Raw genomic sequence first — 27,700 nt, forward strand, 5'->3', positions numbered from 1 at the left:
AAGTGCTGCTCACGCGTCACGCACCAGAAAGGTGGGCCCCACACCCCAGCCGTCGGTCGCCCGCAGCTGGAAGCAGCAGCACAAAGCCGAGATCCAACGGCTCCGGCTCCCTGCTCCCGGTCCACCCCAGACCCACCATCCACCACGTTCAACCGCCACATACCTCCCGACCCCACCCGCAGCCTCCCATCCCACCTCCCGGGAGCCCACGACGGCGCAGCAGGCCCGGTTCACCCAGCTCGCGCCCCGCTCCCGAACCCACATATAACCTCCGCTTTTAAAATCCTTTTAGCTTAACCCATTTTCTCGGTTCCTCCTCCTCTCCCCACTCCGGCAGACAGATCCCAACCCCCACCGCCACCACTTGCTCCGGCTCGCCGCCGGCGACCGCGGAAGCCTTGGAAGGAGCCAAGGGAGGGAGGCGCTCGCGCGGGCTCGCCCGAGATGGCGACGATGGGGAGCCTGATCGGGCTGGTGAACCGGATCCAGCAGGCGTGCACCGTGCTCGGCGACCACGGCGGCGGCGCCGGGGGCTCGCTCTGGGAGGCGCTCCCCTCCGTCGCCGTCGTCGGAGGCCAGGTACGCCACCGCCCCCGCCCCCGCTCGCCCCCCAGATCCGCCGGCCCCGCGCCCAGATCTGCCCGCCGGGCCGCCCACTCATTCCCTGCGTTTTCTCGTGTCTCCAGAGCTCCGGGAAGTCGTCGGTGCTCGAGAGCATTGTCGGGAGGGACTTCCTGCCCCGTGGATCTGGTAATCCCGCGCTGGATCGCCATGTTTTCTTTCAAATAGTCGGTCCTGAGCCACTAAATTGCGTTATTGCTGGCTTGACCAGGGATCGTGACGAGGAGGCCTCTGGTGCTGCAGCTGCACAAGACGGAGGGCGGCCAGGAGTACGCCGAGTTCCTCCACGCCCCGCGGAAGCGCTTCTCCGACTTTGGTAAGCGGCCTATGCTCCGTTGTGCCTGCTTGCAGCCCAGCAGCTTGTATAGTTTATTCAGTTCAAATTGTTAGTTAGTGTTGTCAAAAGCTGCTCTCAATTGCAATTAGTTTCTTCAGTTCAAATTGTTAGTTAGTGCTGTTAAAAGCTGCTCTCATTTGCAATTATAACCGACCAGAGAGAGGAACATATAAGAAAGCACCCTGCATTCCCTAACTACTTATTTCAATACATCTACAAATAAGTATAATACAGTTAGCATAAACACTGCCCTACTGTTTTTGCCACTTTTGCATCAAAATATCCACCTGTTGAAATTGTAACCGACCCAAGAGAGATACATATAAGAAAGCATTCTGCATCAACTTATTTTACTTGGTGCACTGAACTACATCTTTTATGTGATCTATCTTTTGCAAATAAGTATACACTTAGCATAAACACCGCCCTACTATCAAATGTGTGTTCACAATTTTCATATCAAAATATTCAAGTATCTATAAATGGGGAAAATATCATAGAAGCATACCGCATGATCAAATATCTTTGTACGGTCGGAACTAAGGAGTAAATGACATTGTGGCCTACAACTCAGAAGTAATATTTGCCTTTAGCATTACATGCTTCTCACTAGTGTAGTAATTGCGAACATATATTTGATTTCATAGGAACTAATTCCATTAGCATTACATGTTCTCACTAGTGTAATATTTGCCAACGACCAAGCATATATTTGGTGGTACGAGTTTCATTTGAAGCTGTACTAGAGTACTCAACAATGAAAGAAAATGTATAGTACTATAACACATCTAAGAATTATGCGCAGTGTATAAATATTAAATACTTTGAAGACCCATGCATTATGACAACAGGTACTCCCAATGGTACATGGTGAGCATGTAGTATTTTAGTTTTCCTCATGCAGCAAACTTAGTTATTTGTAGCACTCAATCAAATGAATTACATTGATTTATCTTTTCTTTAAGTACCATGAACAATAACTTCAATCTAGAAAATGGGGCAATTTCATTTGTGGAAGAATTAACTGCATTAGTTTGTGAAAGTGTGTGAACCAGTTCATTGTTCCTGGCAGTTGTACTTGTTAAGTTCTGGGATGTTCACTGTTATTTAGCATGATAATCTCGATGTTTAATTGTTTTTATTATTGGTGTATGACATCAAAGCATATGTGATTACTGATCTGCCCTTTTGTTTGTATTGTGGTGATGTTAAGTTATTTTTTTGTTAAAACTTTAATGCAGCTGCTGTTAGGAAAGAGATTGCTGATGAAACTGACCGCATGACTGGAAAATCGAAAGCAATATCAAATGTTCCTATCCATTTGAGTATATATTCTCCACATGGTAAGACTTGGGTATTTGTTTAGATTTGTTGATGTGTATCTACTTCTCAAATTTATAGCCTTTTTTTGGCAAAATGTGTCCATGCACGTACTCCTAAAGATTTCTATGTGCTGATTAGATATCTTAGTTTTTGTTATTTTATTTTTACCTTCTGAACTAGCTTAATTGGGAACCTTTTTTGTGCAGTTGTTAACTTGACACTTATTGATCTTCCTGGCCTGACAAAGGTTGCTGTAGGTAATGTTTCCCTTATTGACTTAGCTGCTGCTTCTTTGGTTAGCATAAAATTCTTTATTGCATTATTATATAACTGTCCTAACTGCAACTATCTACTACAGAGGGGCAGCCAGAGTCTATTGTGCAAGATATTGAAAACATGGTCCGGACTTATGTTGACAAGGTAAAATAATCACAGCTGTGGTTTGCTATACTGATTAGGCTAAAACATGAGTAATGCTTAGAACTGGCATAGCATAGCACGGAATATTCATGAAGTAAATGTAGCTCAAATAAACATGGTATTATAATGGTGCTGTCTCGGCATATTTTTCTCCCTTCTGGAATTGGTATAATAAATTAAGAACCAGTCTTAAGTTTGTGTTCATTGTTGGTCTCTTGCTATATTTGTATCGTGAGTCCTGTTTTTATTTACATCATTACATGAGGCAAAGACGATTGACCATTTTGTTGGTTAAAATCTATAACTTTCTTGACCTCTTTTCTTTGTCTGGAAACTTCAGCCAAACTCTATTATATTGGCTATCTCTCCAGCAAACCAAGATATAGCAACATCAGATGCTATCAAGCTTGCTAAGGAAGTGGATCCTACAGGTGCAGTTTGAGTTTTGTTCCTGCAGCATTTCAAATCTACTTTGCATAAAACAAGAATTATAAATATACCTTTTGTCGTTATCACGCCATGGTAATCTGGCAAGTTTCTTTTCTTTCTTTTGACATCCCTTTCCATTTTCAGGTGAAAGGACCTTTGGAGTTGTAACAAAACTTGATTTGATGGACAAGGGTACCAATGCTATTGATGTATGTGGTCTTGCAATTGCTATGAACTCGTCCTCGATGAGCATATCACTTAAACTTTCCTTTCTTAATTGACCCTAGGTACTCGAAGGGAGGTCATATCGCTTGCAGCACCCCTGGGTGGGCATTGTCAACCGTTCGCAGGCTGATATCAACAAAAATGTTGACATGCTCGCAGCACGTCGCAAAGAACAAGAGTACTTTCAAAGTAGTCCTGATTATGGTCACTTGGCACATAAAATGGGTGCCGAGTATCTTGCTAAGCTTCTGTCACAGGTTAGGTCATTTGCTCTCTCTGTTAACTTTGCCAAAAATTTCAATTTTGCATAAACTGTTTGCTGATGTATTTCCATTTATTTATCCAGCATTTAGAGGCTGTGATCAAAGCCAAAATTCCAAGTATTATATCAATGATCAACAAGACAGTTGATGAAATTGAAGCTGAGTTGGATCGACTTGGTAGGCCAATTGGAGGTGACGCTGGGGTAAGAATTACCATACTAACATAAAAGCTGAAAAGTAATTTGCACCACAGCTTGGAATGTTCATTTACAGTGATGTTAATGGCAAGCATATTCTATATTCCTGAACAACTTTTATATAACATTTCTCTCATACATTTAACATAATCGACAGGCACAATTGTATACGATATTGGACATGTGTCGCGCATTTGACCGTGTTTTTAAAGAGCACTTAGATGGCGGGTAAGATGTTCAACTAGCCATTTTGTAAATGTGACTTTTCCTTTCATAATGATGCCTTATATGTTGATAAAGTGGCAATCCTAGATATATAGTGAAGATACTGCAAGCATGCTTTCCTTTTTTGTTTGGAAGAATGCTTCTGATAATTTACCCTCATTATTCATTGTTACCAGTCGACCAGGTGGAGATCGCATTTATGGTGTCTTTGACCACCAGTTACCTGCAGCACTGAAAAAGCTTCCTTTCGATAAACATCTTTCATTGCAAAATGTTCGAAAAGTCATTTCTGAGGCTGATGGTTACCAGCCCCATTTGATTGCTCCTGAGCAAGGTTACAGAAGGCTTATAGATAGTTCACTCAGCTACTTTAGGGGCCCAGCTGAAGCTTCAGTTGATGCGGTATAACTTTTTTATCCATGACTCCTTTTGAGGCTCCTTAATGTTTAAGCAACTGGTTCATGTTTCAGTAACTGATATATGAACATGCCAACTTAACTAATCTTCTCATGTTAGAATCTAGGTTCTAGCTTATGGTATTTATTCATTATAATGTTAACTCAGGATATTGCTGGACTATGAGAAACTTCCTAAGTAGTATAAAAGGGAACCATTATCTTGTCAAAGTACTGAACATGGGAATGGTTTAGTAAGTTTGTTGCATGCTCAAATGGGGAAGCAGTGAGACTAGAGCGAGAGTGGAATTTTCACATTTCTCATTTTTTACATAAGGAGGATATGTGATAGCAATGCTTGTTCGGGAGCATAATTTTGTTAGCTACATGCACTTGCTGATGATCTCATAATTTGCAGGTCCATTTGGTATTGAAGGAGCTAGTCCGGAGATCGATTGCAGCAACAGAGGTGATTGTAATTTTTTATTTTTGGTGAACTTTGGTTATGGATGAGTGATTGCCAGATGTCACTCCTGCCTTGGACTGTTTCTCATTTCTTATATATCATGGCTACCTTGACTGTGCCAGGAATTAAAGCGTTTCCCAACGCTTCAATCAGATATAGCTGCAGCAGCAAATGAAAGCCTAGAAAGATTCCGTGAGGATGGACGAAAGACAGTTATTCGTCTAGTTGACATGGAGGCCAGTTACCTAACAGTAGAATTCTTCAGGAAACTTCCTACTGAGCCAGACAAAGGAGCTAACAACAACACTCCGGCCAACGACAGATATCAGGACAACCATCTTAGAAGAATTGGTAAGTTACTATTCAATCCTTTCAAGGTACTATTGGTTAGGGCAACTGTTTTAGGATGAACACAAGGCAATGAAGTCCTCAAATGACAGATCAAACAAGTTCATGTGAATCAATTTTATATCCAGACAACCCATTACCAGTAGCTGGTGGTGCATCCAGCTTTAGGCCCTGTTTGCATTGTTTTAATTTTTCATGGTCCTGTTTCATGTGAAATTTCTGCCTTCCAAACAGCTTGCGGATTGCATGTTAACTTCTTCAAAGCATCATCGTACAGTTGAATGTAGAAAGTATTGCATTAACTACTATTGATTCTCTCAATGGACAAATATTTTTGATTCTCTCAATTGTCAAATATTTTTGAATGAGACAGCAAAATGGAGGAAGCAGTAATCAACCTTTGTTTAGGATCATGTATTTCGTGCCGTAAAACCCCAGGGCTTGGAATAATTGCACGTGATGAAGGACAAACTCGCCTATGCATCTTTGATTGTAGTGTAGATAAACTATCCATGTTAACAGAGTCAATCACTACGTATACGTCTTAACAGAGTCGACCTTAACAGAGTCGACAACAGTTTACAATATACCAGTATTAATGACGCCGTCCCATTGTTTCAGGATCAAATGTATCATCTTACATCAACATGGTTTGCGATACATTGAGGAACACAATTCCGAAAGCCGTTGTGCATTGTCAAGTGAAGGAGGCAAAAAGAAACTTGCTCAACCGTTTCTATGCGCATGTAGGAAGCAAAGAGGTATGTTTTTGCTAACCACTTGCTGAATCTACTATTTTCGCACATAAATACAGAGATGCATTTGATCTTCCACTTCAGTTTACCCATGCACCAGTCAGTGGGCAAATTGAAAATTTTCACCAGACTTCAATTTTGCGTATTTTTTAACCTTGCGTTGATTTGCATTTGCATAAGTAGTATTATAGCAACCTCCTGGGCATTGTACTAAAGCATCTCTCCTTGCTCTCCATTTGTTTTTGCTTCCGCAACACAGAAGAAACAGCTGAGCGCGATGCTGGACGAGGATCCCGCGTTGATGGAGAAGAGGGATTCCCTCGTGAAGAAGCTGGAGCTGTACAAGTCCGCTAGGAACGAGATCGACTCGGTTGCATGGAAATGATCTGATCTGATCCGATAGAGCGTTCGCGGCTGGAACAGATAGAACGTGTGTAGTAGAGATGCTCCATTCGTTTTGCATATGCTTTGTACACGGGCTTTCTTGCCGAGTGTTGTTTTGTGGCTACCACCGGGACATGGACAGACACCGTTGCTTCTTTTGGCCAACCATCCTTTGGCCTCCTGTATGATTCGTATCGATTATGTTAATGCAGATGATGTATTCTTTGTTCAATTGATGATGCTTTCTCACGATCCTCCAAAGTTCCATGCGTATTCATCATCTTTTTCATGCCTTGATCTCCAATTGAACTGATTGGTCACAAACAGCAGAAGATTCACAACCTGTCTACAGTACAATTCTATTACATGTTTTGCTATTGGAGGCGGCTCTTGAATTCTTCCCATGGCAGATCCTTCTCGAGGTATTCGATGTTGCTGGGGTCGAACGGCCCCTTGACCACGTCGACGCGCTGTATGACGGCCCTCTCCGGGAGCACGCTCATGGCCGGGTCCGGCGCCGTCCTCCCGCTCAGGCTCGACGAGAAGCCCTGCCACCACGCACAACAAGGCATCCATCCGTAACCAAATGGGCTACATGTAGAAGAAGCAACGTGCATCCGTGTGCGCTGGTGGATCGGTATCGGAGTACCTTGAAGACGAGCACGGACTCGAGCTCGCCGTCGACGGCGGCCGTGACCAGGAGGGCCACGTCGCGCGCTCCCTCGCTGTAGGCCTCCAGCCGCGCCATCTCCTCGTTGTGCCCGTACTCCTCCTCGTCCTCATCCTCTTCCTCGTACCTCACCCGCCTCCTGGCGCCGCACGCCCACCGGGCAGGGCCACCGGTGGTTGTCAGGCCGCGTGGCTGCGGCCGGAACCGTGGCCTTGGCACAGCACACCGGCGGTGGTGTTGACGATGCAGGAGGCACTGGCCGGTGGACGGCGAGACGCTGACGGCGGCAGCGCAGTGCAACGCCATGCTCACGGTGCTGGAGCGCGGCGCGATGAGCGTAGGTTGTGTTGGGAGGATAAGGCGCGGTACGAGCCTTGTTTTGCTTGGTGGTACTCGCAAGGGTAGCAGCACAGCAAGGATCTCCCTGACAAGAAATTATTTGCCAATGTGCAATGGTCTCACGCTCATCTTTGCCAGCACAAGCATGCAGCATTGACAGAGCATCCGGATAAACCATTCAAAGAAAGAACAACGAGAGGAAGGTCCAAAGCTATGTGCCATTCAACACACCAGTGAATGATAAAATGGGGGTATACCTTAATTTGCACATACAGCTACATTTGCCTGCATCCTGGAACCGGGAAACGAGCAGGCGAAAACCCAAAATACAACAAAATTATTTGCTTGCGGCTGCCGTCTAATTCGAAAGGACAAAACAAGCTTATTAAGTATGCTCCGCTTCTCACACGTTACAGAAAAATGCACTGCTTTCAAGTTTCGCTGCTCCTCGGATCTAGCTAGGGTAGAGGCAGTCCAAATTTTATGCTCCCAACCAACCAAGCAACAACTGGTGAGTGAAATGGAAAAGCAACTAAAATCTCGTATGCCGATGATTTAACTTCTTCAAGGGGACGTACATAGAGCAGGGTCTCACTTCTTCAACAAGGTTGCGCTGCACTGAGCCATGATCTTGGAAGCCCGTGTGATCGCGTCGGTCATGTAGAAGTTCTCCACGGCAGCTTTGAATGGCGCCGGGCTCACTTGCTGCTTTACTGGAGGCTTCACCTCGGCAGAGATCACCGATGGCTCCCTCTCGTCGACGCGCACAAGATTTGGGGCCACCATGCTGATCCGGCTCCTCACAGCTGCGACGCTGTCGTAAGGCAGTGGAGCCCCGGCAACCTCGGAAAGAGCACGGACGATCTTCCAGTCATCCCTGGCATCACCAACTGTAGGCACAGCTGGGATGGTCCACTGGGTGCATCCCTCGGTGTTCTCATAGGTGCCTTCTTTCTCGCTAAATGCTGAAGATGGCAGAATAACATTGGCCCTGTACACGGCCTTGTCACCATGGTGCCCCTGGTAAACCACAAATGCATCCGCTGGAAGGTTGTCCAGGTTTACATCGTCGGCTCCCATCAGGTAAAGGAACTTTGCAGACTTGACACTCTCGGTGGGATTAGCAACGAGGCCCAGATCAAGAGCTGCGGCCTGTGCAGCATGGAGCAATAGGACATTAAGGCCGTTCCAGTCCGGTCTTGTCACATTGAACTTCTTGGCTACGGTTTCAATTGCTGAGAACACAGCACCTTGGTCTTCTCGTTCAAATAACCCAGCTCCAGCGATGATTACTGGGTTCTTTGCAGACTTCAGTATTGAACAGAAAGGATGTCGGCCCTCAGCGATCTCGACAAGGGTATCTGGCCCTGTGCCAAGATGCCAAGTGTCATAGTTGAAGTCTGCTGGAGGACCAATGTAGCCCACCTTTGCTTGTGTTGCTCTAACAGTCTTCTGAATCCTTGCGTTCACCATAGCAGCTTCCACCCTTGGCTGTTTTATGGAGGCAAAAAAAAAAAATGTTACTCAGAATAGTTGGATGACCGAAAAGAAGGGGTGACAGAATATATGAAGGACAAACAGCACATCTTAATTCCCTTGGTCTCACAAGTTGGATATCAAACAGACTCGCAAATAAATTCGTCTATTTAATGATGGTTCACTGCTACGATACGTTTGAAGAAAGTAACCGCAATTCTTTAGAAACATCAGCTGCATTATTACAAGTATACTACTAGCTATTGCGAAAAGAAAAACAACACTAGCAATGGTATATAATTAGAGGCTACTTTGTGCTCAACATGTTATGTTGTGATGTGTCATGGAATATTTCTATTAAGGGGTCATTTTTATAAACTCTAGCAAGATATTGCCGCAATGGCTTTAAAAGATGCTTTCAAGCAGTTGCACATCCAAGAACACAGGAATATACACTACTAGAACAACAAGCTAAGCATATTGTTAGATAAGGAAAGCAACTGAGAAATGATCATGAGCAAGAAAACCAGAGTTTTACCTGTGTGCCAACCAAAAGGAAGACATCAGCTTTCTCAAGACCAGCAATGCTAGTATTCATTAGGTAGTCTGATCGAATATCTGCTGGTGGATTCGGACCATTCCCCTCACAGAGCACCTTATCCGAACCCATTTTATTAACAAAATCTTTCAGCGCCATCATGGATTCTGCATCAGAAAGTTTGCCAGCGACTCCGGTAATTTCTTCTGGCTTGACTTGATTCAAAACCTCAGCAACAACCGCAATAGCATCACGCCATGTCACTGCCTTGAACCTGCCATCAGGACCACGAATCATAGGGTCGTTCAGTCTTTGCCTCTTCAAACCATCATAACAAAACCGTGTTTTGTCAGATATCCATTCTTCGTTGATATCCTGCAATGATAAAAAAAAATGCTCAATCGGGTATTCATTTTCATAGCAAATAAATTAGCAGGCTAAGGATGGAAGGCTCAGTCAACTAGCCATTCCTTAAGCAAATTACATAGCAAAAGTATGAAAGAGCACTTTATATTACTCCCTCCGTTCCTAAATATAAGTCTGTTTAGAGATTCCACTATGGACTACATACGGAGCAAAATGAGTGAATCTAAACTCTAAAATATGTCTATATACATCCGTATGTAGTTCGTAGTGGAATCTCTAAAAAGACTTATATTTAGGAACCGAGGGAGTATGTTGTATTATATTCTCACAGTACACCAACATTTACTTCCATCTCTTTTAGGTCCAGAATCAGGAAGATCATTAATGTGAAGCAAACAATGTTTTCGAGTCGACGAGTCGTTCTGGGGTAGCGACTCTTGACTAGTCGTGACTCATGGTCGACTAGTCGACATGAGTTAAGCAATAGGTACAGGGGAGGAGCAGCAGCAAGCCAGCAACCAGGGGGGAGGGGAGGAGCAGCAACCCAGCTTGCGGCGGCGCCAGCCGGCAGGATTGTGGGGCGGCGGCGGCGGCCAAGGGGCAAGGGAGAGGGTCGCAGGATAGGTTTGGATCGTTCGACTCAAAAACCTAGACTAGTCGAGACTAGTCGATCAAGTCGCTCGACTCAGCCAATGATTTGAGTTGACATGTTGAGTCGACTTTCAGTCACGACTAGTCGTTCGACTCAAAAACAGTGGAAGCAAATAAGACACGCTATGACAAATGCATTCAGTTACAATATGACTCTGCAAGAAGAACAAATCCTGAGAGCACTGTCAAGCTACTAATATTACAAAATATACCAAGGTAACATGTCACTGTATGGGAGAGGCAGCATTGGTAATCTAAAAAGCATGGACACGGCTGGAAGTGCCAAACTGCCATAATGATGCGGCGGGATACGGGGATACGCCAGGATTCACGAACTTTGTATCACCCGAATTTTGATTTAAAAAAGAAGAAAAAAACACATGGATACGCCGGGACACGGCCTGGCCCAAAACAGCCTCGGCCCAACCCAGGGCGACGCCTGGATTCGACCGGCGACCGCTGGCGCTACCCCCAGCAGCCTCTCCCCTCTCCTCTTTCCTCAATCTCTTCCTCTTTTATTCTTCAGATTTGCTTGTGCTGCTGGATGTTGCTTGCTTGTGTTGCCGCTTATGCTGCTGCTGCTGCTGCTCATGCTTGTGCTGCTGCAGCCCATGCTTGTATAGTCTTCCAATTATGTCTTGTCTTCTAATCTTCTTTACTGTTTGTGTTTGATGTGTTTTGCAAGATGGATGGAGCTTGCAATGACGACATGACATGGGAGAATGAGGAACTTGATAAAAGAGACACCAAATGGGGCACTATTCTCTGTTCTGATCTCTTTCTCATTAATTTTCTGTCTTAAATGTATATTACATGGCATATTTTTATTTTATTTTATACATGCTCGCCGTATCCCGAATGGCTGTTTTTGAAAAACGCCGTATCCCATATCCCCGTCTTTCCGTCCCCGTGTCCGTGCTTTTTAGTTGATAATAATACAACGGTTTAACTGTTAAGTAACAGTTTAATGCATATGGAGCAGTTAACCTAATAATTTAAGCACACACAGTAATTTGGATGTTCGTTTAACAACATTGAACAATCTTTCGACAAGAGTTATGGATGCCATTCTGAGAAAGCATGACAGAAATTTCCGTAATGACCATATTGTAACATTTATAATGTTCCCAGAAGCATAAGCACTAGAAGGGCAGGAGGTATCGCCTAGCACCTAGTTACTGATTACATGGGCAAGACAGTCACGCTTAAGGTAGGAGGGTGGTGCCTAGTGCCTACAAGCCTTCTTCATACGCTAGGCAACCTTTTACGACAGACTTAGCATATGTTATGGCTTCTGGGGGTTTACGACATGGTTAATAACTTAATATAGTAATATTACCATGAAGTATCAGGCAGTATGACCATACAAAACAGGCAAAACTACGAAGAAGCAGAGAATAAGCATACCTCATTGAGACGAGGAACAATGCGCATAACTTCAGGACCTCTGCTGTCAACGCGTATGTTGGACCCTACTGCATCAGTAACATCAATAGTCTCAGTGCCCTTCATCTCCCAGTTTCTAGCTTTAAACGCAAATGGCTTGGATGTAAGAGCGCCAACGGGGCAGATATCAATAACGTTTCCAGATAGTTCACTTGTCATAAGTTTCCCCACATATGTTCCGATTTCTTCACCACTGCCACGGCCTAACATACCCAGGTCCTGAACACCAGCAACCTCAGATGCAAACCTGACACACCTGTAAGATGAGAGAAATTTGAAAATTACATACTAGCAAAAGGTAAAGGTAAACTAGAGCTTGCACAGGTAGCTAAACTATTTTGCACAAAGGATGATGCGTTACTGCAATAATAATGTCAATAAAACAATACATGACAACATAAATGTGACTGCACAATGACAACACGAACTAAGAACCAGTAAATTATTCGAAGCACATGAATATATTAGGAGGAACGTTCTCCTCTACCAGTTGTTAACCTTAAAGCTCTCAACCTAACAACGCTAGAAATATGAATCGCCTACATTAGTGGAAACATATAGAAACCGGATATGCATGACTTTACATAAAGTGAATACTCATAAACATTGACCAAGAAGCACCAAAAAGGCAAAAACATCACCTTGTGCACTGGATGCAACGGGTCATCACCGTCTTCACCAATGGGCCCAAATTCTTATCCACAACCGACCTCTTCATATCGGTGAAACGACCGCGGTCAGCCCCAAAGGCCATGGACTGATCCTGCAGGTCACACTCCCCACCCTGATCGCAGATTGGGCAATCCAGCGGATGGTTCATCAACAAGAACTCCATGACTCCCTCCCTTGCCTTCTTCGCGATTGGTGTGTTCGTCTTAATCTTCATCCCTAATCCAACAAATAAGACACTCCAAGGTCAGGAACTCCCGCAAACCGTACTACTAGAAATCACACACGCTTGACTGATCATTCAGTACCCCAACAACAATTAACTAAGTCCGTATTTCTAGTCTCTACAACCATTACCGATTAAACGAAATGTACGTGAGAACCCTAAGGTGCTGGTTTTCTATGAGCTGAACGGATCTGAGCGGCCGATGCACATAACACGCTGAGAAGAAGAATCAAAATGGGGCGCGGCGGCGGCGGCAACGGGCTGACCTGGGAGGGCGGGCATGGCGCAGGAGGCGACGGGCTTGGGCGACTTCTCGACCTCGACGAGGCACATGCGGCAGTTGCCGGCGATGGAGAGGCGGCTGTGGTAGCAGAAGCGCGGGATGTCGACGCCGGCGACCTCGCAGGCCTGGAGCACGGAGAAGCCCTTGGGGATCCGCACGGCGTGCCCGTCGACGAACACCTCGAGCGCGTCCTCCGGGTTGGGCGGCAGCTCGACGCGCGCGCCCCCGACGGGCTCCCGCGGCGGGGGCAGCTCCGGGTCGGCGGGCGCCACGGCCGCGCCGGCCTCGGGCGAGCCCGCGGCGGGCGTCGACGAGATCCAGCGGCAGGACGCGGGGCCGCGCGACGGCAGGTACGGCTTCGAGTGGCGGAGCGCCCGCGCGAGGAAGGACATGGCGGCGGCGGCGGGCGGCGGCGACGGCGAGGCGATTGGATCGCGCGGAGGCGGGGGGGGGGAGACCGTGTGCCCCTTGGCTGGTGTGGGTGGTGGAGATGGGGGCGAGGTGTCTCGAGGGAATGGAGGCTGCGCGCACCGAACGTCTCTATGACGGGTGGGGTCGGGGGAGCGGGGCCCACGGGCAGTGAGAGGAAGTATGTGCGGGGGTGGAAAGGGCGCGTGGGCGTCGCAGTTTGTGCAGTGTGGTGTGTGGGGGGTTCCTGGATGGACGCGGTGTACGCGGGTAGACGGTGAGGGGCTGGACGGGGGTACCGTTGTGCTGTGGGTGTAGTCCACGGGTGTATGTGGTCCACATGAATAGGCGATGGATTTCGTGAGAGTGGGTTTGTCACTCACCTGTGCTTTCCACACGCCCAGGAGAGTTTTGGTCTTTCGAATTTGGTTCAACGAGAGCAATGTTCAAAACAACAAGAACTAGTTGGATGTTTGTGCCTTGGTTGTCCTGAAGCAACACCCCCGCAAAATAAAAGTCCTCAAACAATAGATATAGACGTTAAGACATTGATCGAACTTTCCTGGGTTTCCAGGAAACTATGAGACAAAGTTTTTCTAGAAATGATTTGCAAATGTCTGTGCTGGCAGGGACTTCCGTTGGCATTTTGTACTTGCAAGTGGAAAATCTGGGGGCCTTTTGATGGGGGTTAATTATACCACCCTTGATGTTATTTCCGAAGAAGAGGAGGGGGGGGGGGGGTATCATATTAAAATGATTGTTCAAGATATTAAAAACAGGTTTATTTGAGACCTTGTGATGATGTATGGTGATGCACAATCTGAGAGGAAAACTTGATTTCTAGCTGGACTTTCTAGAGTTCTACATTATTGTATAAACCATGTACTTATAGTTTTTTTTATATAATTACAAAAGCTTCTGAGAAAAATAAACCTAGGACTCCTGGACATCGGAGCTTTATCTTCAATGCTATCCCAGAGCAGGCTGGTCTGAGAGAGCTTGATTTTCATGGCAGAAATTTTACTTGGGGGAACAATTTACCAAATCCTACTTTGAAAAAATAGATAGAATCTTGTGTCGTGTTAGATTGGGAGGAGTATTATCCTCTGACTGAAGTAACAACTTTACTTAGTGTCGTGGTTTTGTCACGGCAGATGTCCTAGAGAAAGGACTTAGTCGTGGAGCCATCGCTACGGGTTAGCTAAAAGGGGTTAAAGCGGACAAGGGACGCAAGAGAGTTTTATACTAGTTCGGCCCCTTACGATGAAGGTAAAAGCCTACGTCTAGTTGTGATGGAATTGCTGGGGTTTCGATGACCAGGGAGCGAATACGCTTTGCCTGAGTCTCGAGTTGTTGTCTGTTGTCCTTGAACCGCCGTCGGGTCGTCCCCTTATATACATGGGTTGACGCCCGTCGGTTTACAGAATCCCGAGGCCGGCTCATAAGCTTGTCCGGCCTAGTCTCTGCTCTTTCTATCTTACAACATAAGTTTACATAGCAACACCGATTTATGTCTATAGGCCTTAAACCGGCTCTGGGCCCTGGGCCTTCATAAAGCGTTACTGTCTGTCTTCATGGGCTTCAGATATAATGAATTACTATGGGGTTAACCCGGCTTCTCCTGGCCGGTTTACGCCCAGTGGTAATATCCCCAACATTAGGCCCCAGATTGATTTGAACTGGTTCATGTCAATCCTCAACACTTAAGAAAATTTCTTCTTCAACATCTTCACGTAATCTTGTAAACCGCCGTGACGTCATCTTCCAAGACCATGGTAAACCGCCGTGACGTCATATGTTATTTAAAACTGTGTATAACCCACCTTCATTAATGGGCCTCTGATGATCGAGGCAACAAAGCTGTCACACACCCTATTTTTCGGGCTCCTCGATTCTCGCGCCTGCCCTTTATCCATTCATCTTATAAATAGGGCCGAGGGGTCACTTTCACTTTTCCCCCTCATGCCTCTTCGCGTCGTCGTCTTCCTCGCGCCGACCGACCCTCAAGCTCTGCCGCCGCCGTCGTCCTTCGCCTCTGCTTCGACAAAGGCCGCTGCATCAACCTGATCGTATCAGAGAAAAGTGGTGATCCTCCGCTGCTTCCTCCTGCACCAGTAAGTCCCTCTTCTTCTCGCCCTAGATCCGCCATTAGGGTTCGGTGTTCTTCATAGCTTGAAGTTGTTCTTCCTTCGGTAGCACCAATGGTCGGTTAGATCTGACTATTTTCAGCGCCTTTTGTAGTTTAGACTCCTTCTTCTTGTTAAGGCACTTGCTTGATATCCAACTCATCTGAACTTACTGAACTTTTTGAGCGCTTGATATTAGACCAGAATATATTTTTATTATCCAACACACGGCAGATCTGAAATTCCCATGCCAAACTATGAAACTTGTTTTTTCCTTCACTTATACATCTTTATACCTTTAATACCAGATTAGGCGGTTTAACTTCACAGAAAAAATGATGACCCGGTAGATACCATTAGTCCCCTTTTGAACCGCCAATGCATTCACCATTGTACTGTTTCCATTGTCAGACTCCGGTTTATGAATAACCAATTCCGGTTTAACAATATGCTTATATCCTTATACCGCTGTACGGTTGTCCACTGTAAATCTTAAACCGGCAATAATCATGTTTCAGATTTCCATTGCCATGGCCAGCAAGTCTATAAGTGCAATTGGGCTCCTTCTCAAGTAACCGAAGAGCAGTTAAACAATCTTGTTAAAATGGGCGCTTTAGCCAAGAAAGATGTCATCCACTGGAGGGTTCCTGGCCTGGAAAATCCTCCTACACCCAAGGACGGAGAGGTAGTCGTGTTTGCTGACCATCTGGGTTGAGGTTTTAGCCCTCCCGGTTCGAAATTTTTCCGAGATGTACTAGCCAATTTTCAGCTGCGCCCTCAAGACATCGGTCCCAATTCTGTGACCAACATCTGCCACTTCCAAGTCTTCTGTGAGGCTTATCTGCAAGAGGAACCTACAGTCGAACTGTTTAGAGATTTCTTTCACTTAAACCGTCGTACAGAGTTCACAGATGGACCCAATACGAAACTGGGCGGAATGGCGGTTCAGAAAAGGAAAGAAGCCACTTTCCCTCATCCCAACACTACAAAAAAAATACACTTCCGTGATGATACGTGTTTGTCACAGTAGGTCGCGTTTTTTGTCATGCATGTACATCCTATGACAAATTTATGACAGAATCAAGATAGTCATACCTGTGCTGTCGTAGAAGTGTTCCATGACATTACCAACATTATCATCACGGAAGTGTCCACTTCCATGACGATAAATCGCGCGTCACAGAAGTGCTTTCGTCAAGGGTGACCGACACGTGGCATCCACCGTAACGGAACGCCGTTAAGCTATCGGGTCGGGTTTTGGATCAGATAACCCGTTAATAGCCCCGACCAATGGGGATTTTCCACGTGCAAAATCATCATTGGCTGGAGGAAACACGTGTCGGCTCACCGTTGGGACAGATGTCATCCACTCATTGGACCGAAGGCGCCTATGATACGGCGACACGTGGCACGGCCCAACAAAGGCCCATTCCTGAGGCCGGCCCGTTTGAGTTGGTCAAAAGGTGGCGGGCCGGCCCACGGAAAGCCTGTTAACGGCCTGTTCACATATAGCCCATTTACAGCCCGCTAACCCAGGGCCCGTTACGCCCTATCCGAATTAGGCCCAGTAGCGTCATCTGGGCCGTCCAATATGATTCAGCCCGTTTTAACTTCCGGCCCATGTGTGGCCCATGACTTCTTTCGGCCCATATGAGGACCTTTGTAACTCTTGGCCCATTAATGGCTCGTGGTGAAACTGGCCCGTAATAAACAGTGTATCACTTTATACCCATTAACGGCCCGTTATTCCATTGGGCCGTTTCCAGCCCAAGTTATCTTTCGGCCTTCTCAGGGCCCATTGATTCTTGTGCTCATTTGCAGCATTCGGTTACATATGGCCCGTTACTGTCATTTTCTGCTTGTGGGCCAAATTCAGCCCGTCGTTACAGTCGGCCCGTTAATACGTTGGGCCGTTTTCATGTCAAAAAAACCGTTGGGCTGTTTTCATAGAGTTATCAAATACGGCCTATTAATGGCCCGTTATGGTCCACGAATAGTACGACCCATGATTGACGAAATGATGATACGCCCCGTAGAAGGCCCATGGATCCTACGGCCCGTATGAGGCCCATGGATAGTACGGCCCGTAGAAGGCCCATGGATCGTACAGCCCGTAGAAGGCCCATGGACCCTACGGCCCGTAGAAGGCCCATGGACCCTAAGGCCCGTATAGAAGGTCGATGGATCCTACGGCCGGACGAAGGCCCATGGATCATACGGCTTGCAGGAGGCCCATGGTTACAACAGTCCGTGTGTTGCACGATTATTTTGGCCTAGTTACCAAAAATAGGCTATTGTGGCCACTAGAAAAAAACAGAAAAAGAACTGCAGTGACTACAAGCAAACAACTAAACAAGACAATAAGGAAATAAATAAGCAAGCAATTAACGCTAGCCTATTACCGCTATTACACATATTACATCCACTGGGCATCAAAGTTCGCCACCAGTGCAAATATAGGGAACAAAGCAGCACATTACATACACTGGCCGTCAAAATTGGCCACCAGTGCAAATAAACGCGGCAGCAAAACAAGAGCATAACTGAAACAACTTCAGAAGAGCTCAAGAAATGTTATCCTGGGTATCCACCATGCTGGCAATAAGCTTAGCAAGCTGATTAGCTTTGTCCTGTTTGGCGCTAAAATCCTCCAACGCTTGCTGTTGCACCAGAAAGTATGCATCTGAATGCTCCAGGGACTTCCGCAGTCCTTCCGCTTCTTGTCGCAGCACAGCTGATCGATGTCTTTCAGCTTGTAGTTGAGACTCAAGAAACCGAACTGATTCAGACAGTGAGTTTGAATAGCTTGTGCAAGCGGTAGTGGCCAATAACTCGAACACTAAACCAAGACAGGACTTTGGGGTTGTCTCGCTGTCTTCAAGATAGTCTTCCTTAGCTGTTTTATCAGCTTTGTTGGAGACCAACAAGGATGTGTCACTATCATGAACCTTATCTGCATTACTTCCTTTACCATTGCTTAATAAGGCACTCTTCCCCAATATTCTGTCAGCATTTTAAAAGAAGAAACAAGCAGACACATAACAAGTTTAGCATGTACTAGTATATGAAACTCATTTCGGTGAACCAGTTCATTAGTAAGGTGGACAAGATTAAACTACCAAGTCTTCTATTGCCAAGTACTAGTACATAATAAAAGCATCAAACAAACATATATCTATATCCTATGGTCACTGCATTGTCTTGCCAAATCAAAATAGAGACATGGTTCAAATCATATCAGTTCAAGACAAAGCAGCAGTGAAAGAATACAAAGCATGGGAAACTACACGGCACAACAAGATTTCAGATGGGTACCACGGGTCTACATGTACAACAACACTATTGGCTCTGTTGTGATGCTAGTAATGTGCATGATATGATAGTCAACTGTATACACAATTGAAATTGAAATCAACAGAGCTATTGATAAGAGCAAACCTGTTAAAGAAACATGCGTGAACATACCTGCTGTGCCATTGGAGTTTCGATTGGATCCTTCAATTTAAAAATAAGTTTGTATGAGTAAATACAGTGATACAAGAGCAAAGCAATCATAGTTAAAAAAGGCGCGCCTAAGCGAGCGCTTAAGCACGCCTAGGCTCTAGGCGTTGGCAAAACGCATTGCGCATAACTACGCATAATCTGTGCATAACTGCGCATAAGCATGTGCTTTGGTCAGTAAAGCGCAAGGTGGTGGCAAAACGCACAATTAACGCCTAGCGCTTTTTTGAACTATGATAGCAATGGAATCTTAAATTGGAACAGTTGTTCTTCAGGTTTAGGCACTTGTTCTACATGAATAGAGTACAGTAAAACGCAAGAATATAATACTAAAAAATAGAAAATGAGCTCATAGACCTTACCACATTCTTGGTTCGGGACCAGTACAGAATAAGGCGTTCCCAGTCATCGTCCAGTAAATGTGTCTCAGGAGAACGTAAGGGAATTTGATGAGTTTCTTTGCTGGTGAAGTACGTTTTCTTCAGGTAATTCCGATACTGCCAGCAAGCATTCTTGAAGATAGCAGAGGTATTAGCACAGGTTACCTCATCCTGAGTTTCCAAATCGGTCCTTCTCTATAGAGAAAAATGGGAAAATTTGCTGTATTATAACCATCATGGAGGTAGGATGTATGAGACGAAGCAAAGTAATTGCCATGAATAACATTACTTACACATAACTCCTGGACAAACACCTGCAACTGGCATTTTCCTTCATCTTCAGTATAATATTTCCAAGATGGGAAGATACGCACATACGATTTAACAACATCAAATGCGATAGATGCTAAACTACGACTAGCTGGTTGTGCTTCCTCCACAGGAATAGGCGTACTAACTGGTGGAGTTGGGGTTCGCCGTGATAGTACTGGCCCTTTGGGCACTGGAGCTGGCTTACTAACTGCTCTTGTTTGGGAGCTCTGTGGTGGAGATGGTGTTGTGTCAACAGGAACTGGGTTACTATCGGCTGGGGTTGGGGTTAGATTGGGTGAAGCTAGTTCTCTGTCCATCGCAGTAGGGGTACAATCTGCGAGAGTTTGGGTTATGTGTGGTAGGGCTGGTTCTTGTGCATGTACAACCGGGGTGCTATCTCCACCAAGAGGTAGCACTGTTTTATTTGAAGACCGTGTTTTTAGTCCGCTAGATACTGGCATCACCCGCTCCAATTCAAATGGCTGATAAACAGGAAACATAGTTGAATGTACAGACATTGTATGAGAGACAGATGCAATAGATAGTGTGGAAAAAAGAGGGCATGAAATAGTTGACATGTATATTGTTTAACTAAAACGGATAGCATGACATAATTTCACATATATGATGTCTATCTAAACTGGATAGCATAGCATAACATAATTCAAAGATATGATGAATAACTAAATAGGATCGCATGACATAATTCACCTACATGTTATCTAAGTAATCAGGATCGCATCATTTAATTCACATATGTGATTTATATGCTAAACAGAGGGCATTCGATATGATGTCTGAACTAAGAACATGGTGTTGAATATTGTGTATATGATGTCTAAACTATGCAATGCAAGACACCGTATGCATGATATGAGCAGTATAACCGTGCCAAGTTAGATCATACACCTCAGTGGGGGAATAGGACCGGTCATCTGTCTCTGAATCCATCTCTGAGGAGCTATCAGGACCCAACAAGAGATCTGCTTCGACAGGTAGCACTGTCTGCTCTGAAGGCCTTGTTTTCACTCCAGATTTTTCCATCTCCCACCCAAATGGCTGATTCACAGGAAGAGTAGTTTAATGTACAAACATTGTCGACAAATGGAAATGTAATGAAGAAAAGGATGGGCAAGATATCATTCAAATATATGATACCTGGTTAAACAGGATGACATTGCACATTTCACATATATTATGGCTGGCTAAAAGACATGAGACTGCATAATTCCCATATATGATATAGAAACTAAACAGGTGGCATTACAGGACATGTCTAAACTAAGCAGATGACATATATGATGTCAAAAGTAGGCACTGCAAGGCAACATATGCATGATATGACTAACATCATCATGCCAAGGTAGAGCAAACACCTTGGGGGGTAAATAGGAGTGGTCAGCGGCGTCTGAATCCGCCTCAGAACAGATATCTTCCTCTGGATTACAATCTGGAGATGGGTGGGGAGGGTTTGCCATTGAACCCACCATGGAGCGATGTCTGCATGACATTGTATTGCCGCGCAAAACTCTTCTCTTTTTCTCTACATGTTCAGCATGACTGTGTACAATATCTGACATGCATACGAAAAAAATATGGTGAGATTATGTAAGGAGAGCATGCATAAATTTAGAGTGATGGTAACAACCAGTGGATCGACGTTTTTCCGTTGAACCAAAATAGCCCTAATGGATCGACGTGAATGTATAGTAATAAGTGATGCAACAAGTGTACAACCTCTTTGCCGTAGCCGTGTCGACCTCAGCATCATTGGGTTGGTCGCTGAAGCAGTTGAGGCAGAGGTGGCTGTCGGAGGTGTGGAGGGAGATCTGAGGAATCTGTAGGCGACGTCCAGGGCATTGCTCTGTTGTGATGGATTGTTCTGTCGTTGGAGCAGCTCCGGTGAGCCGTAAGACGTCAAGGCTGAAGCAGCACAAGACAGACATCGTCAATCTCAAGTGGGATTCTAATAGCATCTCCAATAGATGATGTAAAATGGATGTAAAATTAACATCACCAAAAACCACCTGACTACAACAGATGAGGTAAAAACTGTTGACTCTGAACTTAACTGTCGAAACTGAAATTTACTGTGGAATCTGAATGCTACTGTTGAAACTGAACGCAATGGTAGCAGAGAGGCACTTGACATGTAGTTTAGGGAGGGCCTACAGTTCATCTTCAACCTGCACCCCCCTGAGCCGCCAGCCACCACCGGCCGAACCGCCGGCCCCAGCGCCGCCTCGCCGCCCCGAAATAACTCGCCACCGCCGCCCCGGCCAGCCCTCTAGGCCCCCCACCCTGCACCCTAAGATAGATAGTGGGGTGCCTCTCCGGCGAGCCCCCGTCCCCGCTGCGGGTGGTTCTTCCTTAACTCCGGCGAGCCCCCCAACCCCTGAAAATCGACTGACCCAAAAGTCAATTCAGTCGACTGAAGTGTGGCTTAATCGGAGCAGAGCAGCAGCACGAGTGAGGGGGAGAGCAGCAGCAGCAGCAGCTGGGCGAGCGAGCGATCGAGCGAGAGCTGGAGCAGCAGCAGGAGATCCGACTGGTATGGACGCCGCCGCCGAAGGGGCCTCGCACTGGGGGAGAGCCGCCGTGGAGATGTCGCCCGCGGCGCCGGCTTCAAGGTAGCCGCTCCATGGGGGTGCGGGATGGAGCACCGTCGGCGCCGGGAGGTCGAGTTAAGGAGAAGGTGCGATGCGATGAGTGTACAACCTCTTTGGTGGTGCCGAGTAGGCCTCGGCTTCGTCCGAGGAGTCGGTGAGGATGTTGCGGTTCCGGTGGAGCAGGTTAAGGCGGCGCTATGGGGATGGAGCAGCCGCGATAGACGAGGCGATCGTCGGAGCAGCTCCTTGGAGGTGGAGGACGGGGCGGCTGAACCGGCGGGACGGCGAGATGGACGACGGATCCTCATCCGGGGAGGTGGACGAGGGACGTCGAGCTGTTGCGGTGGACGACGTTGTCGGGGAAGAGGCTCCGGCTGGGCAGCGGTGACGTGGTGGATGGAGGAGGGTGGGGTTTCGCGGCTGGAGCAGAGAGGTTATGGCGGCCTGGGATTTCGAATGGCGAAAAGGGGGCGATGGGAGGGGGTGAAGCATGACTTAGGGACGCGCTTGTCCAAAATGTAGGGTGTGTTACAAAAGTACCCCCCACCGATTTGAACTAGCGGCCCTTTCGGCTCAGGGTTAGAAGGGGGATTTCGCGTGTCGGGATTTGGCAGTTGGAGGGAGTTTTCGCGCGCGTTGTAATTTCGGGATGGCAAGGCGCGGGTTGTGAAGGCGCCAGTTTTGGGAGCACGATATCTGAATTTTCGGGATATAACAAGACGCGGGTTGAATTTTAGGGACAAGCCTAACGTGTAGTAATATTGTACTTGTACGTACCAAATCAATTCGCACTTCCCTCAACCAAAAAGAAAACGAAAAAAATAAAACTATTCACACCACACAAAGAGAGAGTCTTGCCCCGTTTTACTATACAAATGCTATTCAAAGCTACTCCCTCCTTCCATCTATATAGGGCCTAATGCGTTTTTCGATGCTAACTTTGACCAAATATTAGAGCAATGATATATGACATGCAACTTACACAAAGCACGACGTTAAATTCATCTGTGAAAGGTTCTTTCAATGATATAATTTTCACATTGTGCATGTCATGTACTATTAATCTTGTCAATAGTCAAAGGCGGTCTTAAAAATCTCATTGCGCCCTATATAGATGGAAGGAGGGAGTATGAATCCATGTTATGTCTGATTAAATTTTTTCGCTTGCTGTATAATGCATGTAACCTACTCATACCAACATTTTAGTGCATTCCAAATGTCTATACTACCGCTGCAATTCAAACTAAATTTGAATTCGTTTCTCTATTTCAATAAGAATCTACAATCATGATTGTTGCCAACTTCAACCATCATAGTTTCCTTGCTATCCGCCAGATATAAATTGGACGACCTATAATGCAGGATGGCAGGCACACCATCATCAACAACTCCGTTTTTTATAAGAGTAGAGATAAAATATATTAAATGTAGTATAACATGTTCATAACCACAACATGTGTATCACCGTTATATATATTCACACATGCATCGGTTTGAAACACTATGATAAATTCTTCCAATATCCGAATTCGCTTTTTATAATGAAGTATATATGATCTCTATTCGTCTTTTACACCCACACAACCCTCTTATCTTTGTAGCTAGTGCTAACTTTCTCTTGTGCATGCACACGCCCGCATCCCTCTCACCCTCCCTCAGCATTCTCTAGCTCCATCGCGCAAATTCGTCTTTTCACTTTAGGTCGTTCACCCACGGTGTGTGTAGGACCCCCAGCTCCTTCTTTATGGCACACATCGATCGATATGCCTCTCTAGCCAGGTGTGCCTAGCACAAACACAAGCTTCCCCTCTTCTCTTGTCACCGTCCATGCCTCACTCCCACCACTCTTTTCATCGTTCTCGTACTCGCACACTCCTCCCCCTCGATATAGTATGCCTCTCGTACCACCTCCTACATGCATCCCTCTCTCTCTATCCTTCTCCTCGTGCCTCATTTGCTTCTAACACACACATGCATGTATACCGATCGATCTCCCAACATATACCTGAAGGAAATATGCCCTAGAGGCAATAATAAAGTATTATTTATTTCCTTATATCATGATAAAAGTTTATTATTCATGCTAGAATTGTATTAACCGGAAACATAATACATGTGTGAATACATAGACAAACAGAGTGTCACTAGTATGCCTCTACTTGACTAGCTCGTTAATCAAAGATGGTTATGTTTCCTAGCCATAGACATGAGTTGTCATTTGATTAACGGGATCACCTCATTAGGAGAATGACGTGATTGACTTGACCCATTCCGTTAGCTTAGCACTCGATCGTTTAGTATTCTGCTATTGCTTTCTTCATGACTTATACATGTTCCTATGACTATGAGATTATGCAACTCCCGTTTACCGGAGGAACACTTTGTGTGCTACCAAACGTCACAACGTAACTGGGTGATTATAAAGGTGCTCTACAGGTGTCTCCAAAGGTACTTGTTGGGTTGGCGTATTTCGAGATTAGGATTTGTCACTCCGATTGTCGGAGAGGTATCTCTGGGCCCACTCGGTAATGCACATCACTATAAGCCTTGCAAGCATTGTAACTAATGAGTTAGTTGCGGGATGATGTATTACAGAACGAGTAAAGAGACTTGCCGGTAACGAGATTGAACTAGGTATCGAGATACCGACGATCGAATCTCGGGCAAGTAACATACCGATGACAAAGGGAACAACATATGTTGTTATGCGGTCTGACCGATAAAGATCTTCGTAGAATATGTGGGAACCAATATGAGCATCCAGGTTCCGCTATTGGTTATTGACCGGAGAGGTGTCTCGGTCATGTCTACATAGTTCTCGAACCCGTAGGGTCCGCACGCTTAACGTTACGATGACGGTTATATTATGAGTTTATGTGTTTTGATGTACCGAAAGAGTTCGGAGTCCCGGATGAGATCGGGGACATGACGAGGAGTCTCGAAATGGCCGAGACGTAAAGATCGATATATTGGACGACTATATTCGGACTTCGGAAAGGTTCCGAGTGATTCGGGTATTTTTCGGAGTACCAGAGAGTTACGGGAATTCGTATTGAGCCTTAATGGGCCATACGGGAAAGAAGAGAAAGGCCACAAAGGGAGGCCGCACCCCTCCCCATGGACTAGTCTGAATTGGACTAGGGAGGGGGGGCGCCCCCTTCCTTCTTTCTCCTTCTCCCTTCCCTTTTCCTACTCCAACAAGGAAAGAAGGAGTCCTACTCCCGGTGGGAGTAGGACTCCCCCCTTGGCGCGCCTCCTCCCTTGGCCGGCGGCCTTCCCCTTGCTCCTTTATATACGGGGGCAGGGGGCACCCCATAAACACACAATTGATATACGATATTTTAGCCGTGTGCGGTGCCCCCCTCCACCATATTACACCTCGATAATATCGTAGCGGAGCTTAGGCGAAGCCCTGTGTCGGTAGAACATCATCATCGTCACCACACCGTCGTGCTGACGAAACTCTCCCTCAACACTCGGCTGGATCAGAGTTTGAGGGACGTCATCGAGCTAAACGTGTGCTGAACTCGGAGGTGCCGTGCGTTCGGTACTTGATCGGTCGGATCGTGAAGACGTACGACTACATAACCGCGTTGTGATAACGCTTCCGCTTTCGGTCTACGAGGGTACGTGGACAACACTCTCCCCTCTCGTTGCTATGCATCACCATGGTCTTGCATGTTCCGTAGGATTTTTTTTTGAAATTACTACGTTCACCAACAGTGGCATCCGAGCCTGGTTTTATGCGTTGATGCTATGCACGAGTAGAACACAAGTGAGTTGTGGGCGATATAAGTCATACTGCTTACCAGCATGTCATACTTTGGTTCAGCGGTATTGTGAGATGAAGCGGCCCGGACCGACATTACGCGTACGCTTACGCGAGACTGGTTTCACCGTTGCGAGCACTCGTTGCTTAAAGGTGACTGGCGGGTGTCTGTCTCTCTCACTTTAGTTGAACCGAGTGTGGCTACGCCCGGTCCTTGCGAAGGTTAAAACAACACCAACTTGACAAACTATCGTTGTGGTTTTGATGCGTAGGTAAGAACGGTTCTTGCTAAGCCCGTAGCAGCCACGTAAAACTTGCAACAACAAAGTAGAGGACGTCTAACTTGTTTTTGCAGGGCATGTTGTGATGTGATATGGTCAAGACATGATGTGATATAATGTGTTGTATGAGATGATCATGTTTTGTAACCGAGTTATCGGCAAATGGCAGGAGCCATATGGTTGTCGCTTTATTGTATGCAATGCAATCGCCATGTAATTGTTTTACTTTATCACTAAGCGGTAGCGATAGTCGTAAAAGCAATAGTTGGCGAGACGACAATGATGCTACGATGGAGATCAAGGTGTCGCGCCGGTGACGATGGTGATCATGACGGTGCTTCGGAGATGGAGATCACAAGCACAAGATGATGATGGCCATATCATATCACTTATATTGATTGCATGTGATGTTTATCTTTTATGCATCTTATCTTGCTTTGATTAACGGTAGCATTATAAGATGATCTCTCACTAAAATTTCAAGATAAAAGTGTTCTCCCTGAGTATGCACCGTTGCGAAAGTTCTTCGTGCTGAGACACCACGTGATGATCGGGTGTGATAGGCTCTACATTCAAATACAACAGGTGCAAAACAGTTGCACACGCGGAATACTCAGGTTAAACTTGACGAGCCTAGCATATGCAGATATGGCCTCGGAACACGGAGACCGAAAGGTCGAGCGTGAATCATATAGTAGATATGATCAACATAGTGATGTTCACCGTTGAAACTACTCCATCTCACGTGATGATCGGACATGGTTTAGTTGATATGGATCACGTGATCACTTAGAGGATTAGAGAGATGTCTATCTAAGTGGGAGTTCTTAAGTAATATGATTAATTGAACTTAAATTTATCATGAACTTAGTCCTGATAGTATTTTGCAAATTATGTTGTAGATCAATAGCTCGCGTTGTTGCTTCCCTGTGTTTATTTTTGATATGTTCCTAGAGAAAAAATATGTTGAAAGATGTTAGTAGCAAAGATGCGGATTGGATCCGTGATCTGAGGATTATCCTCATTGCTGCACAGAAAAATTATGTCCTTGATGCACCGCTAGGTGACAGACCTATTGCAGGAGCAGATGCAGACGTTATGAACGTTTGGCTAGCTCAATATGATGACTACTTGATAGTTTATTGCACCATGCTTAACGGCTTAGAATCGGGACTTCAAAGACGTTTTGAACGTCATGGACCATATGAGATGTTCCAGGAGTTGAAGTTAATATTTCAAGCAAATACCCGAGTTGAGAGATA

The 27,700-nt window shown here is 45.8% G+C and overlaps 3 protein-coding genes across 3 annotated transcripts; 1 reads left to right on the forward strand and 2 right to left on the reverse strand.

The window, feature by feature from the left end:
* The first annotated feature begins 279 nt into the window (after positions 1–279).
* Positions 280–6,620, forward strand: LOC109734810 (phragmoplastin DRP1C). Its single transcript, XM_020293992.3, has 16 exons — positions 280–579; positions 687–750; positions 833–937; positions 2,200–2,301; positions 2,488–2,538; positions 2,640–2,701; positions 3,042–3,132; positions 3,275–3,339; positions 3,418–3,612; positions 3,702–3,821; positions 3,973–4,043; positions 4,217–4,442; positions 4,854–4,904; positions 5,024–5,252; positions 5,871–6,010; positions 6,264–6,620. The coding sequence occupies exons 1-16, from the start codon at positions 445–447 to the stop codon at positions 6,387–6,389; spliced, it is 1,833 nt and encodes a 610-aa protein (XP_020149581.1). The 5' UTR covers positions 280–444; the 3' UTR covers positions 6,390–6,620.
* Positions 6,621–6,650: 30 nt separating this feature from the next.
* Positions 6,651–7,473, reverse strand: LOC109734811 (uncharacterized). Its single transcript, XM_020293993.4, has 2 exons — positions 7,038–7,473; positions 6,651–6,936 (listed from the first exon to the last, which is right to left on the reverse strand). The coding sequence occupies exons 1-2, from the start codon at positions 7,362–7,364 to the stop codon at positions 6,763–6,765; spliced, it is 501 nt and encodes a 166-aa protein (XP_020149582.1). The 5' UTR covers positions 7,365–7,473; the 3' UTR covers positions 6,651–6,762.
* Positions 7,474–7,635: 162 nt separating this feature from the next.
* LOC109734809 (NADH dehydrogenase [ubiquinone] iron-sulfur protein 1, mitochondrial) lies at positions 7,636–13,563 on the reverse strand. Its single transcript, XM_020293991.4, has 5 exons — positions 13,036–13,563; positions 12,516–12,762; positions 11,836–12,130; positions 9,412–9,786; positions 7,636–8,888 (listed from the first exon to the last, which is right to left on the reverse strand). Exons 1-5 carry the CDS (start codon positions 13,442–13,444, stop codon positions 7,989–7,991), a joined length of 2,226 nt encoding a protein of 741 aa, XP_020149580.1. The 5' UTR covers positions 13,445–13,563; the 3' UTR covers positions 7,636–7,988.
* Between the last annotated feature and the right edge of the window lie 14,137 nt (positions 13,564–27,700).

Source organism: Aegilops tauschii, chromosome 4, assembly GCF_002575655.3.
Source record: "Aegilops tauschii subsp. strangulata cultivar AL8/78 chromosome 4, Aet v6.0, whole genome shotgun sequence".
NCBI classification, from domain to species: domain Eukaryota; kingdom Viridiplantae; phylum Streptophyta; class Magnoliopsida; order Poales; family Poaceae; genus Aegilops; species Aegilops tauschii.

Coding starts and splice junctions, on each gene's coding strand:
- LOC109734811 (XM_020293993.4), bottom strand. CDS start 7,364: ATGGCGTTGCACTGCGCTGCCGCCGTCAGCGTCTCGCCGTCCACCGGC. Junction 6,937..7,037: donor AGTCCGTGCTCGTCTTCAAG/GTACTCCGATAC, acceptor GCGTGGTGGCAG/GGCTTCTCGTCGAGCCTGAG.
- LOC109734810 (XM_020293992.3), top strand. CDS start 445: ATGGCGACGATGGGGAGCCTGATCGGGCTGGTGAACCGGATCCAGCAG. Junction 4,443..4,853: donor CTGAAGCTTCAGTTGATGCG/GTATAACTTTTT, acceptor CATAATTTGCAG/GTCCATTTGGTATTGAAGGA. Junction 5,253..5,870: donor CAACCATCTTAGAAGAATTG/GTAAGTTACTAT, acceptor CCATTGTTTCAG/GATCAAATGTATCATCTTAC.
- LOC109734809 (XM_020293991.4), bottom strand. CDS start 13,444: ATGTCCTTCCTCGCGCGGGCGCTCCGCCACTCGAAGCCGTACCTGCCG. Junction 12,131..12,515: donor CGTTGCATCCAGTGCACAAG/GTGATGTTTTTG, acceptor CTCATCTTACAG/GTGTGTCAGGTTTGCATCTG. Junction 8,889..9,411: donor TCCTTTTGGTTGGCACACAG/GTAAAACTCTGG, acceptor TCCATAAAACAG/CCAAGGGTGGAAGCTGCTAT.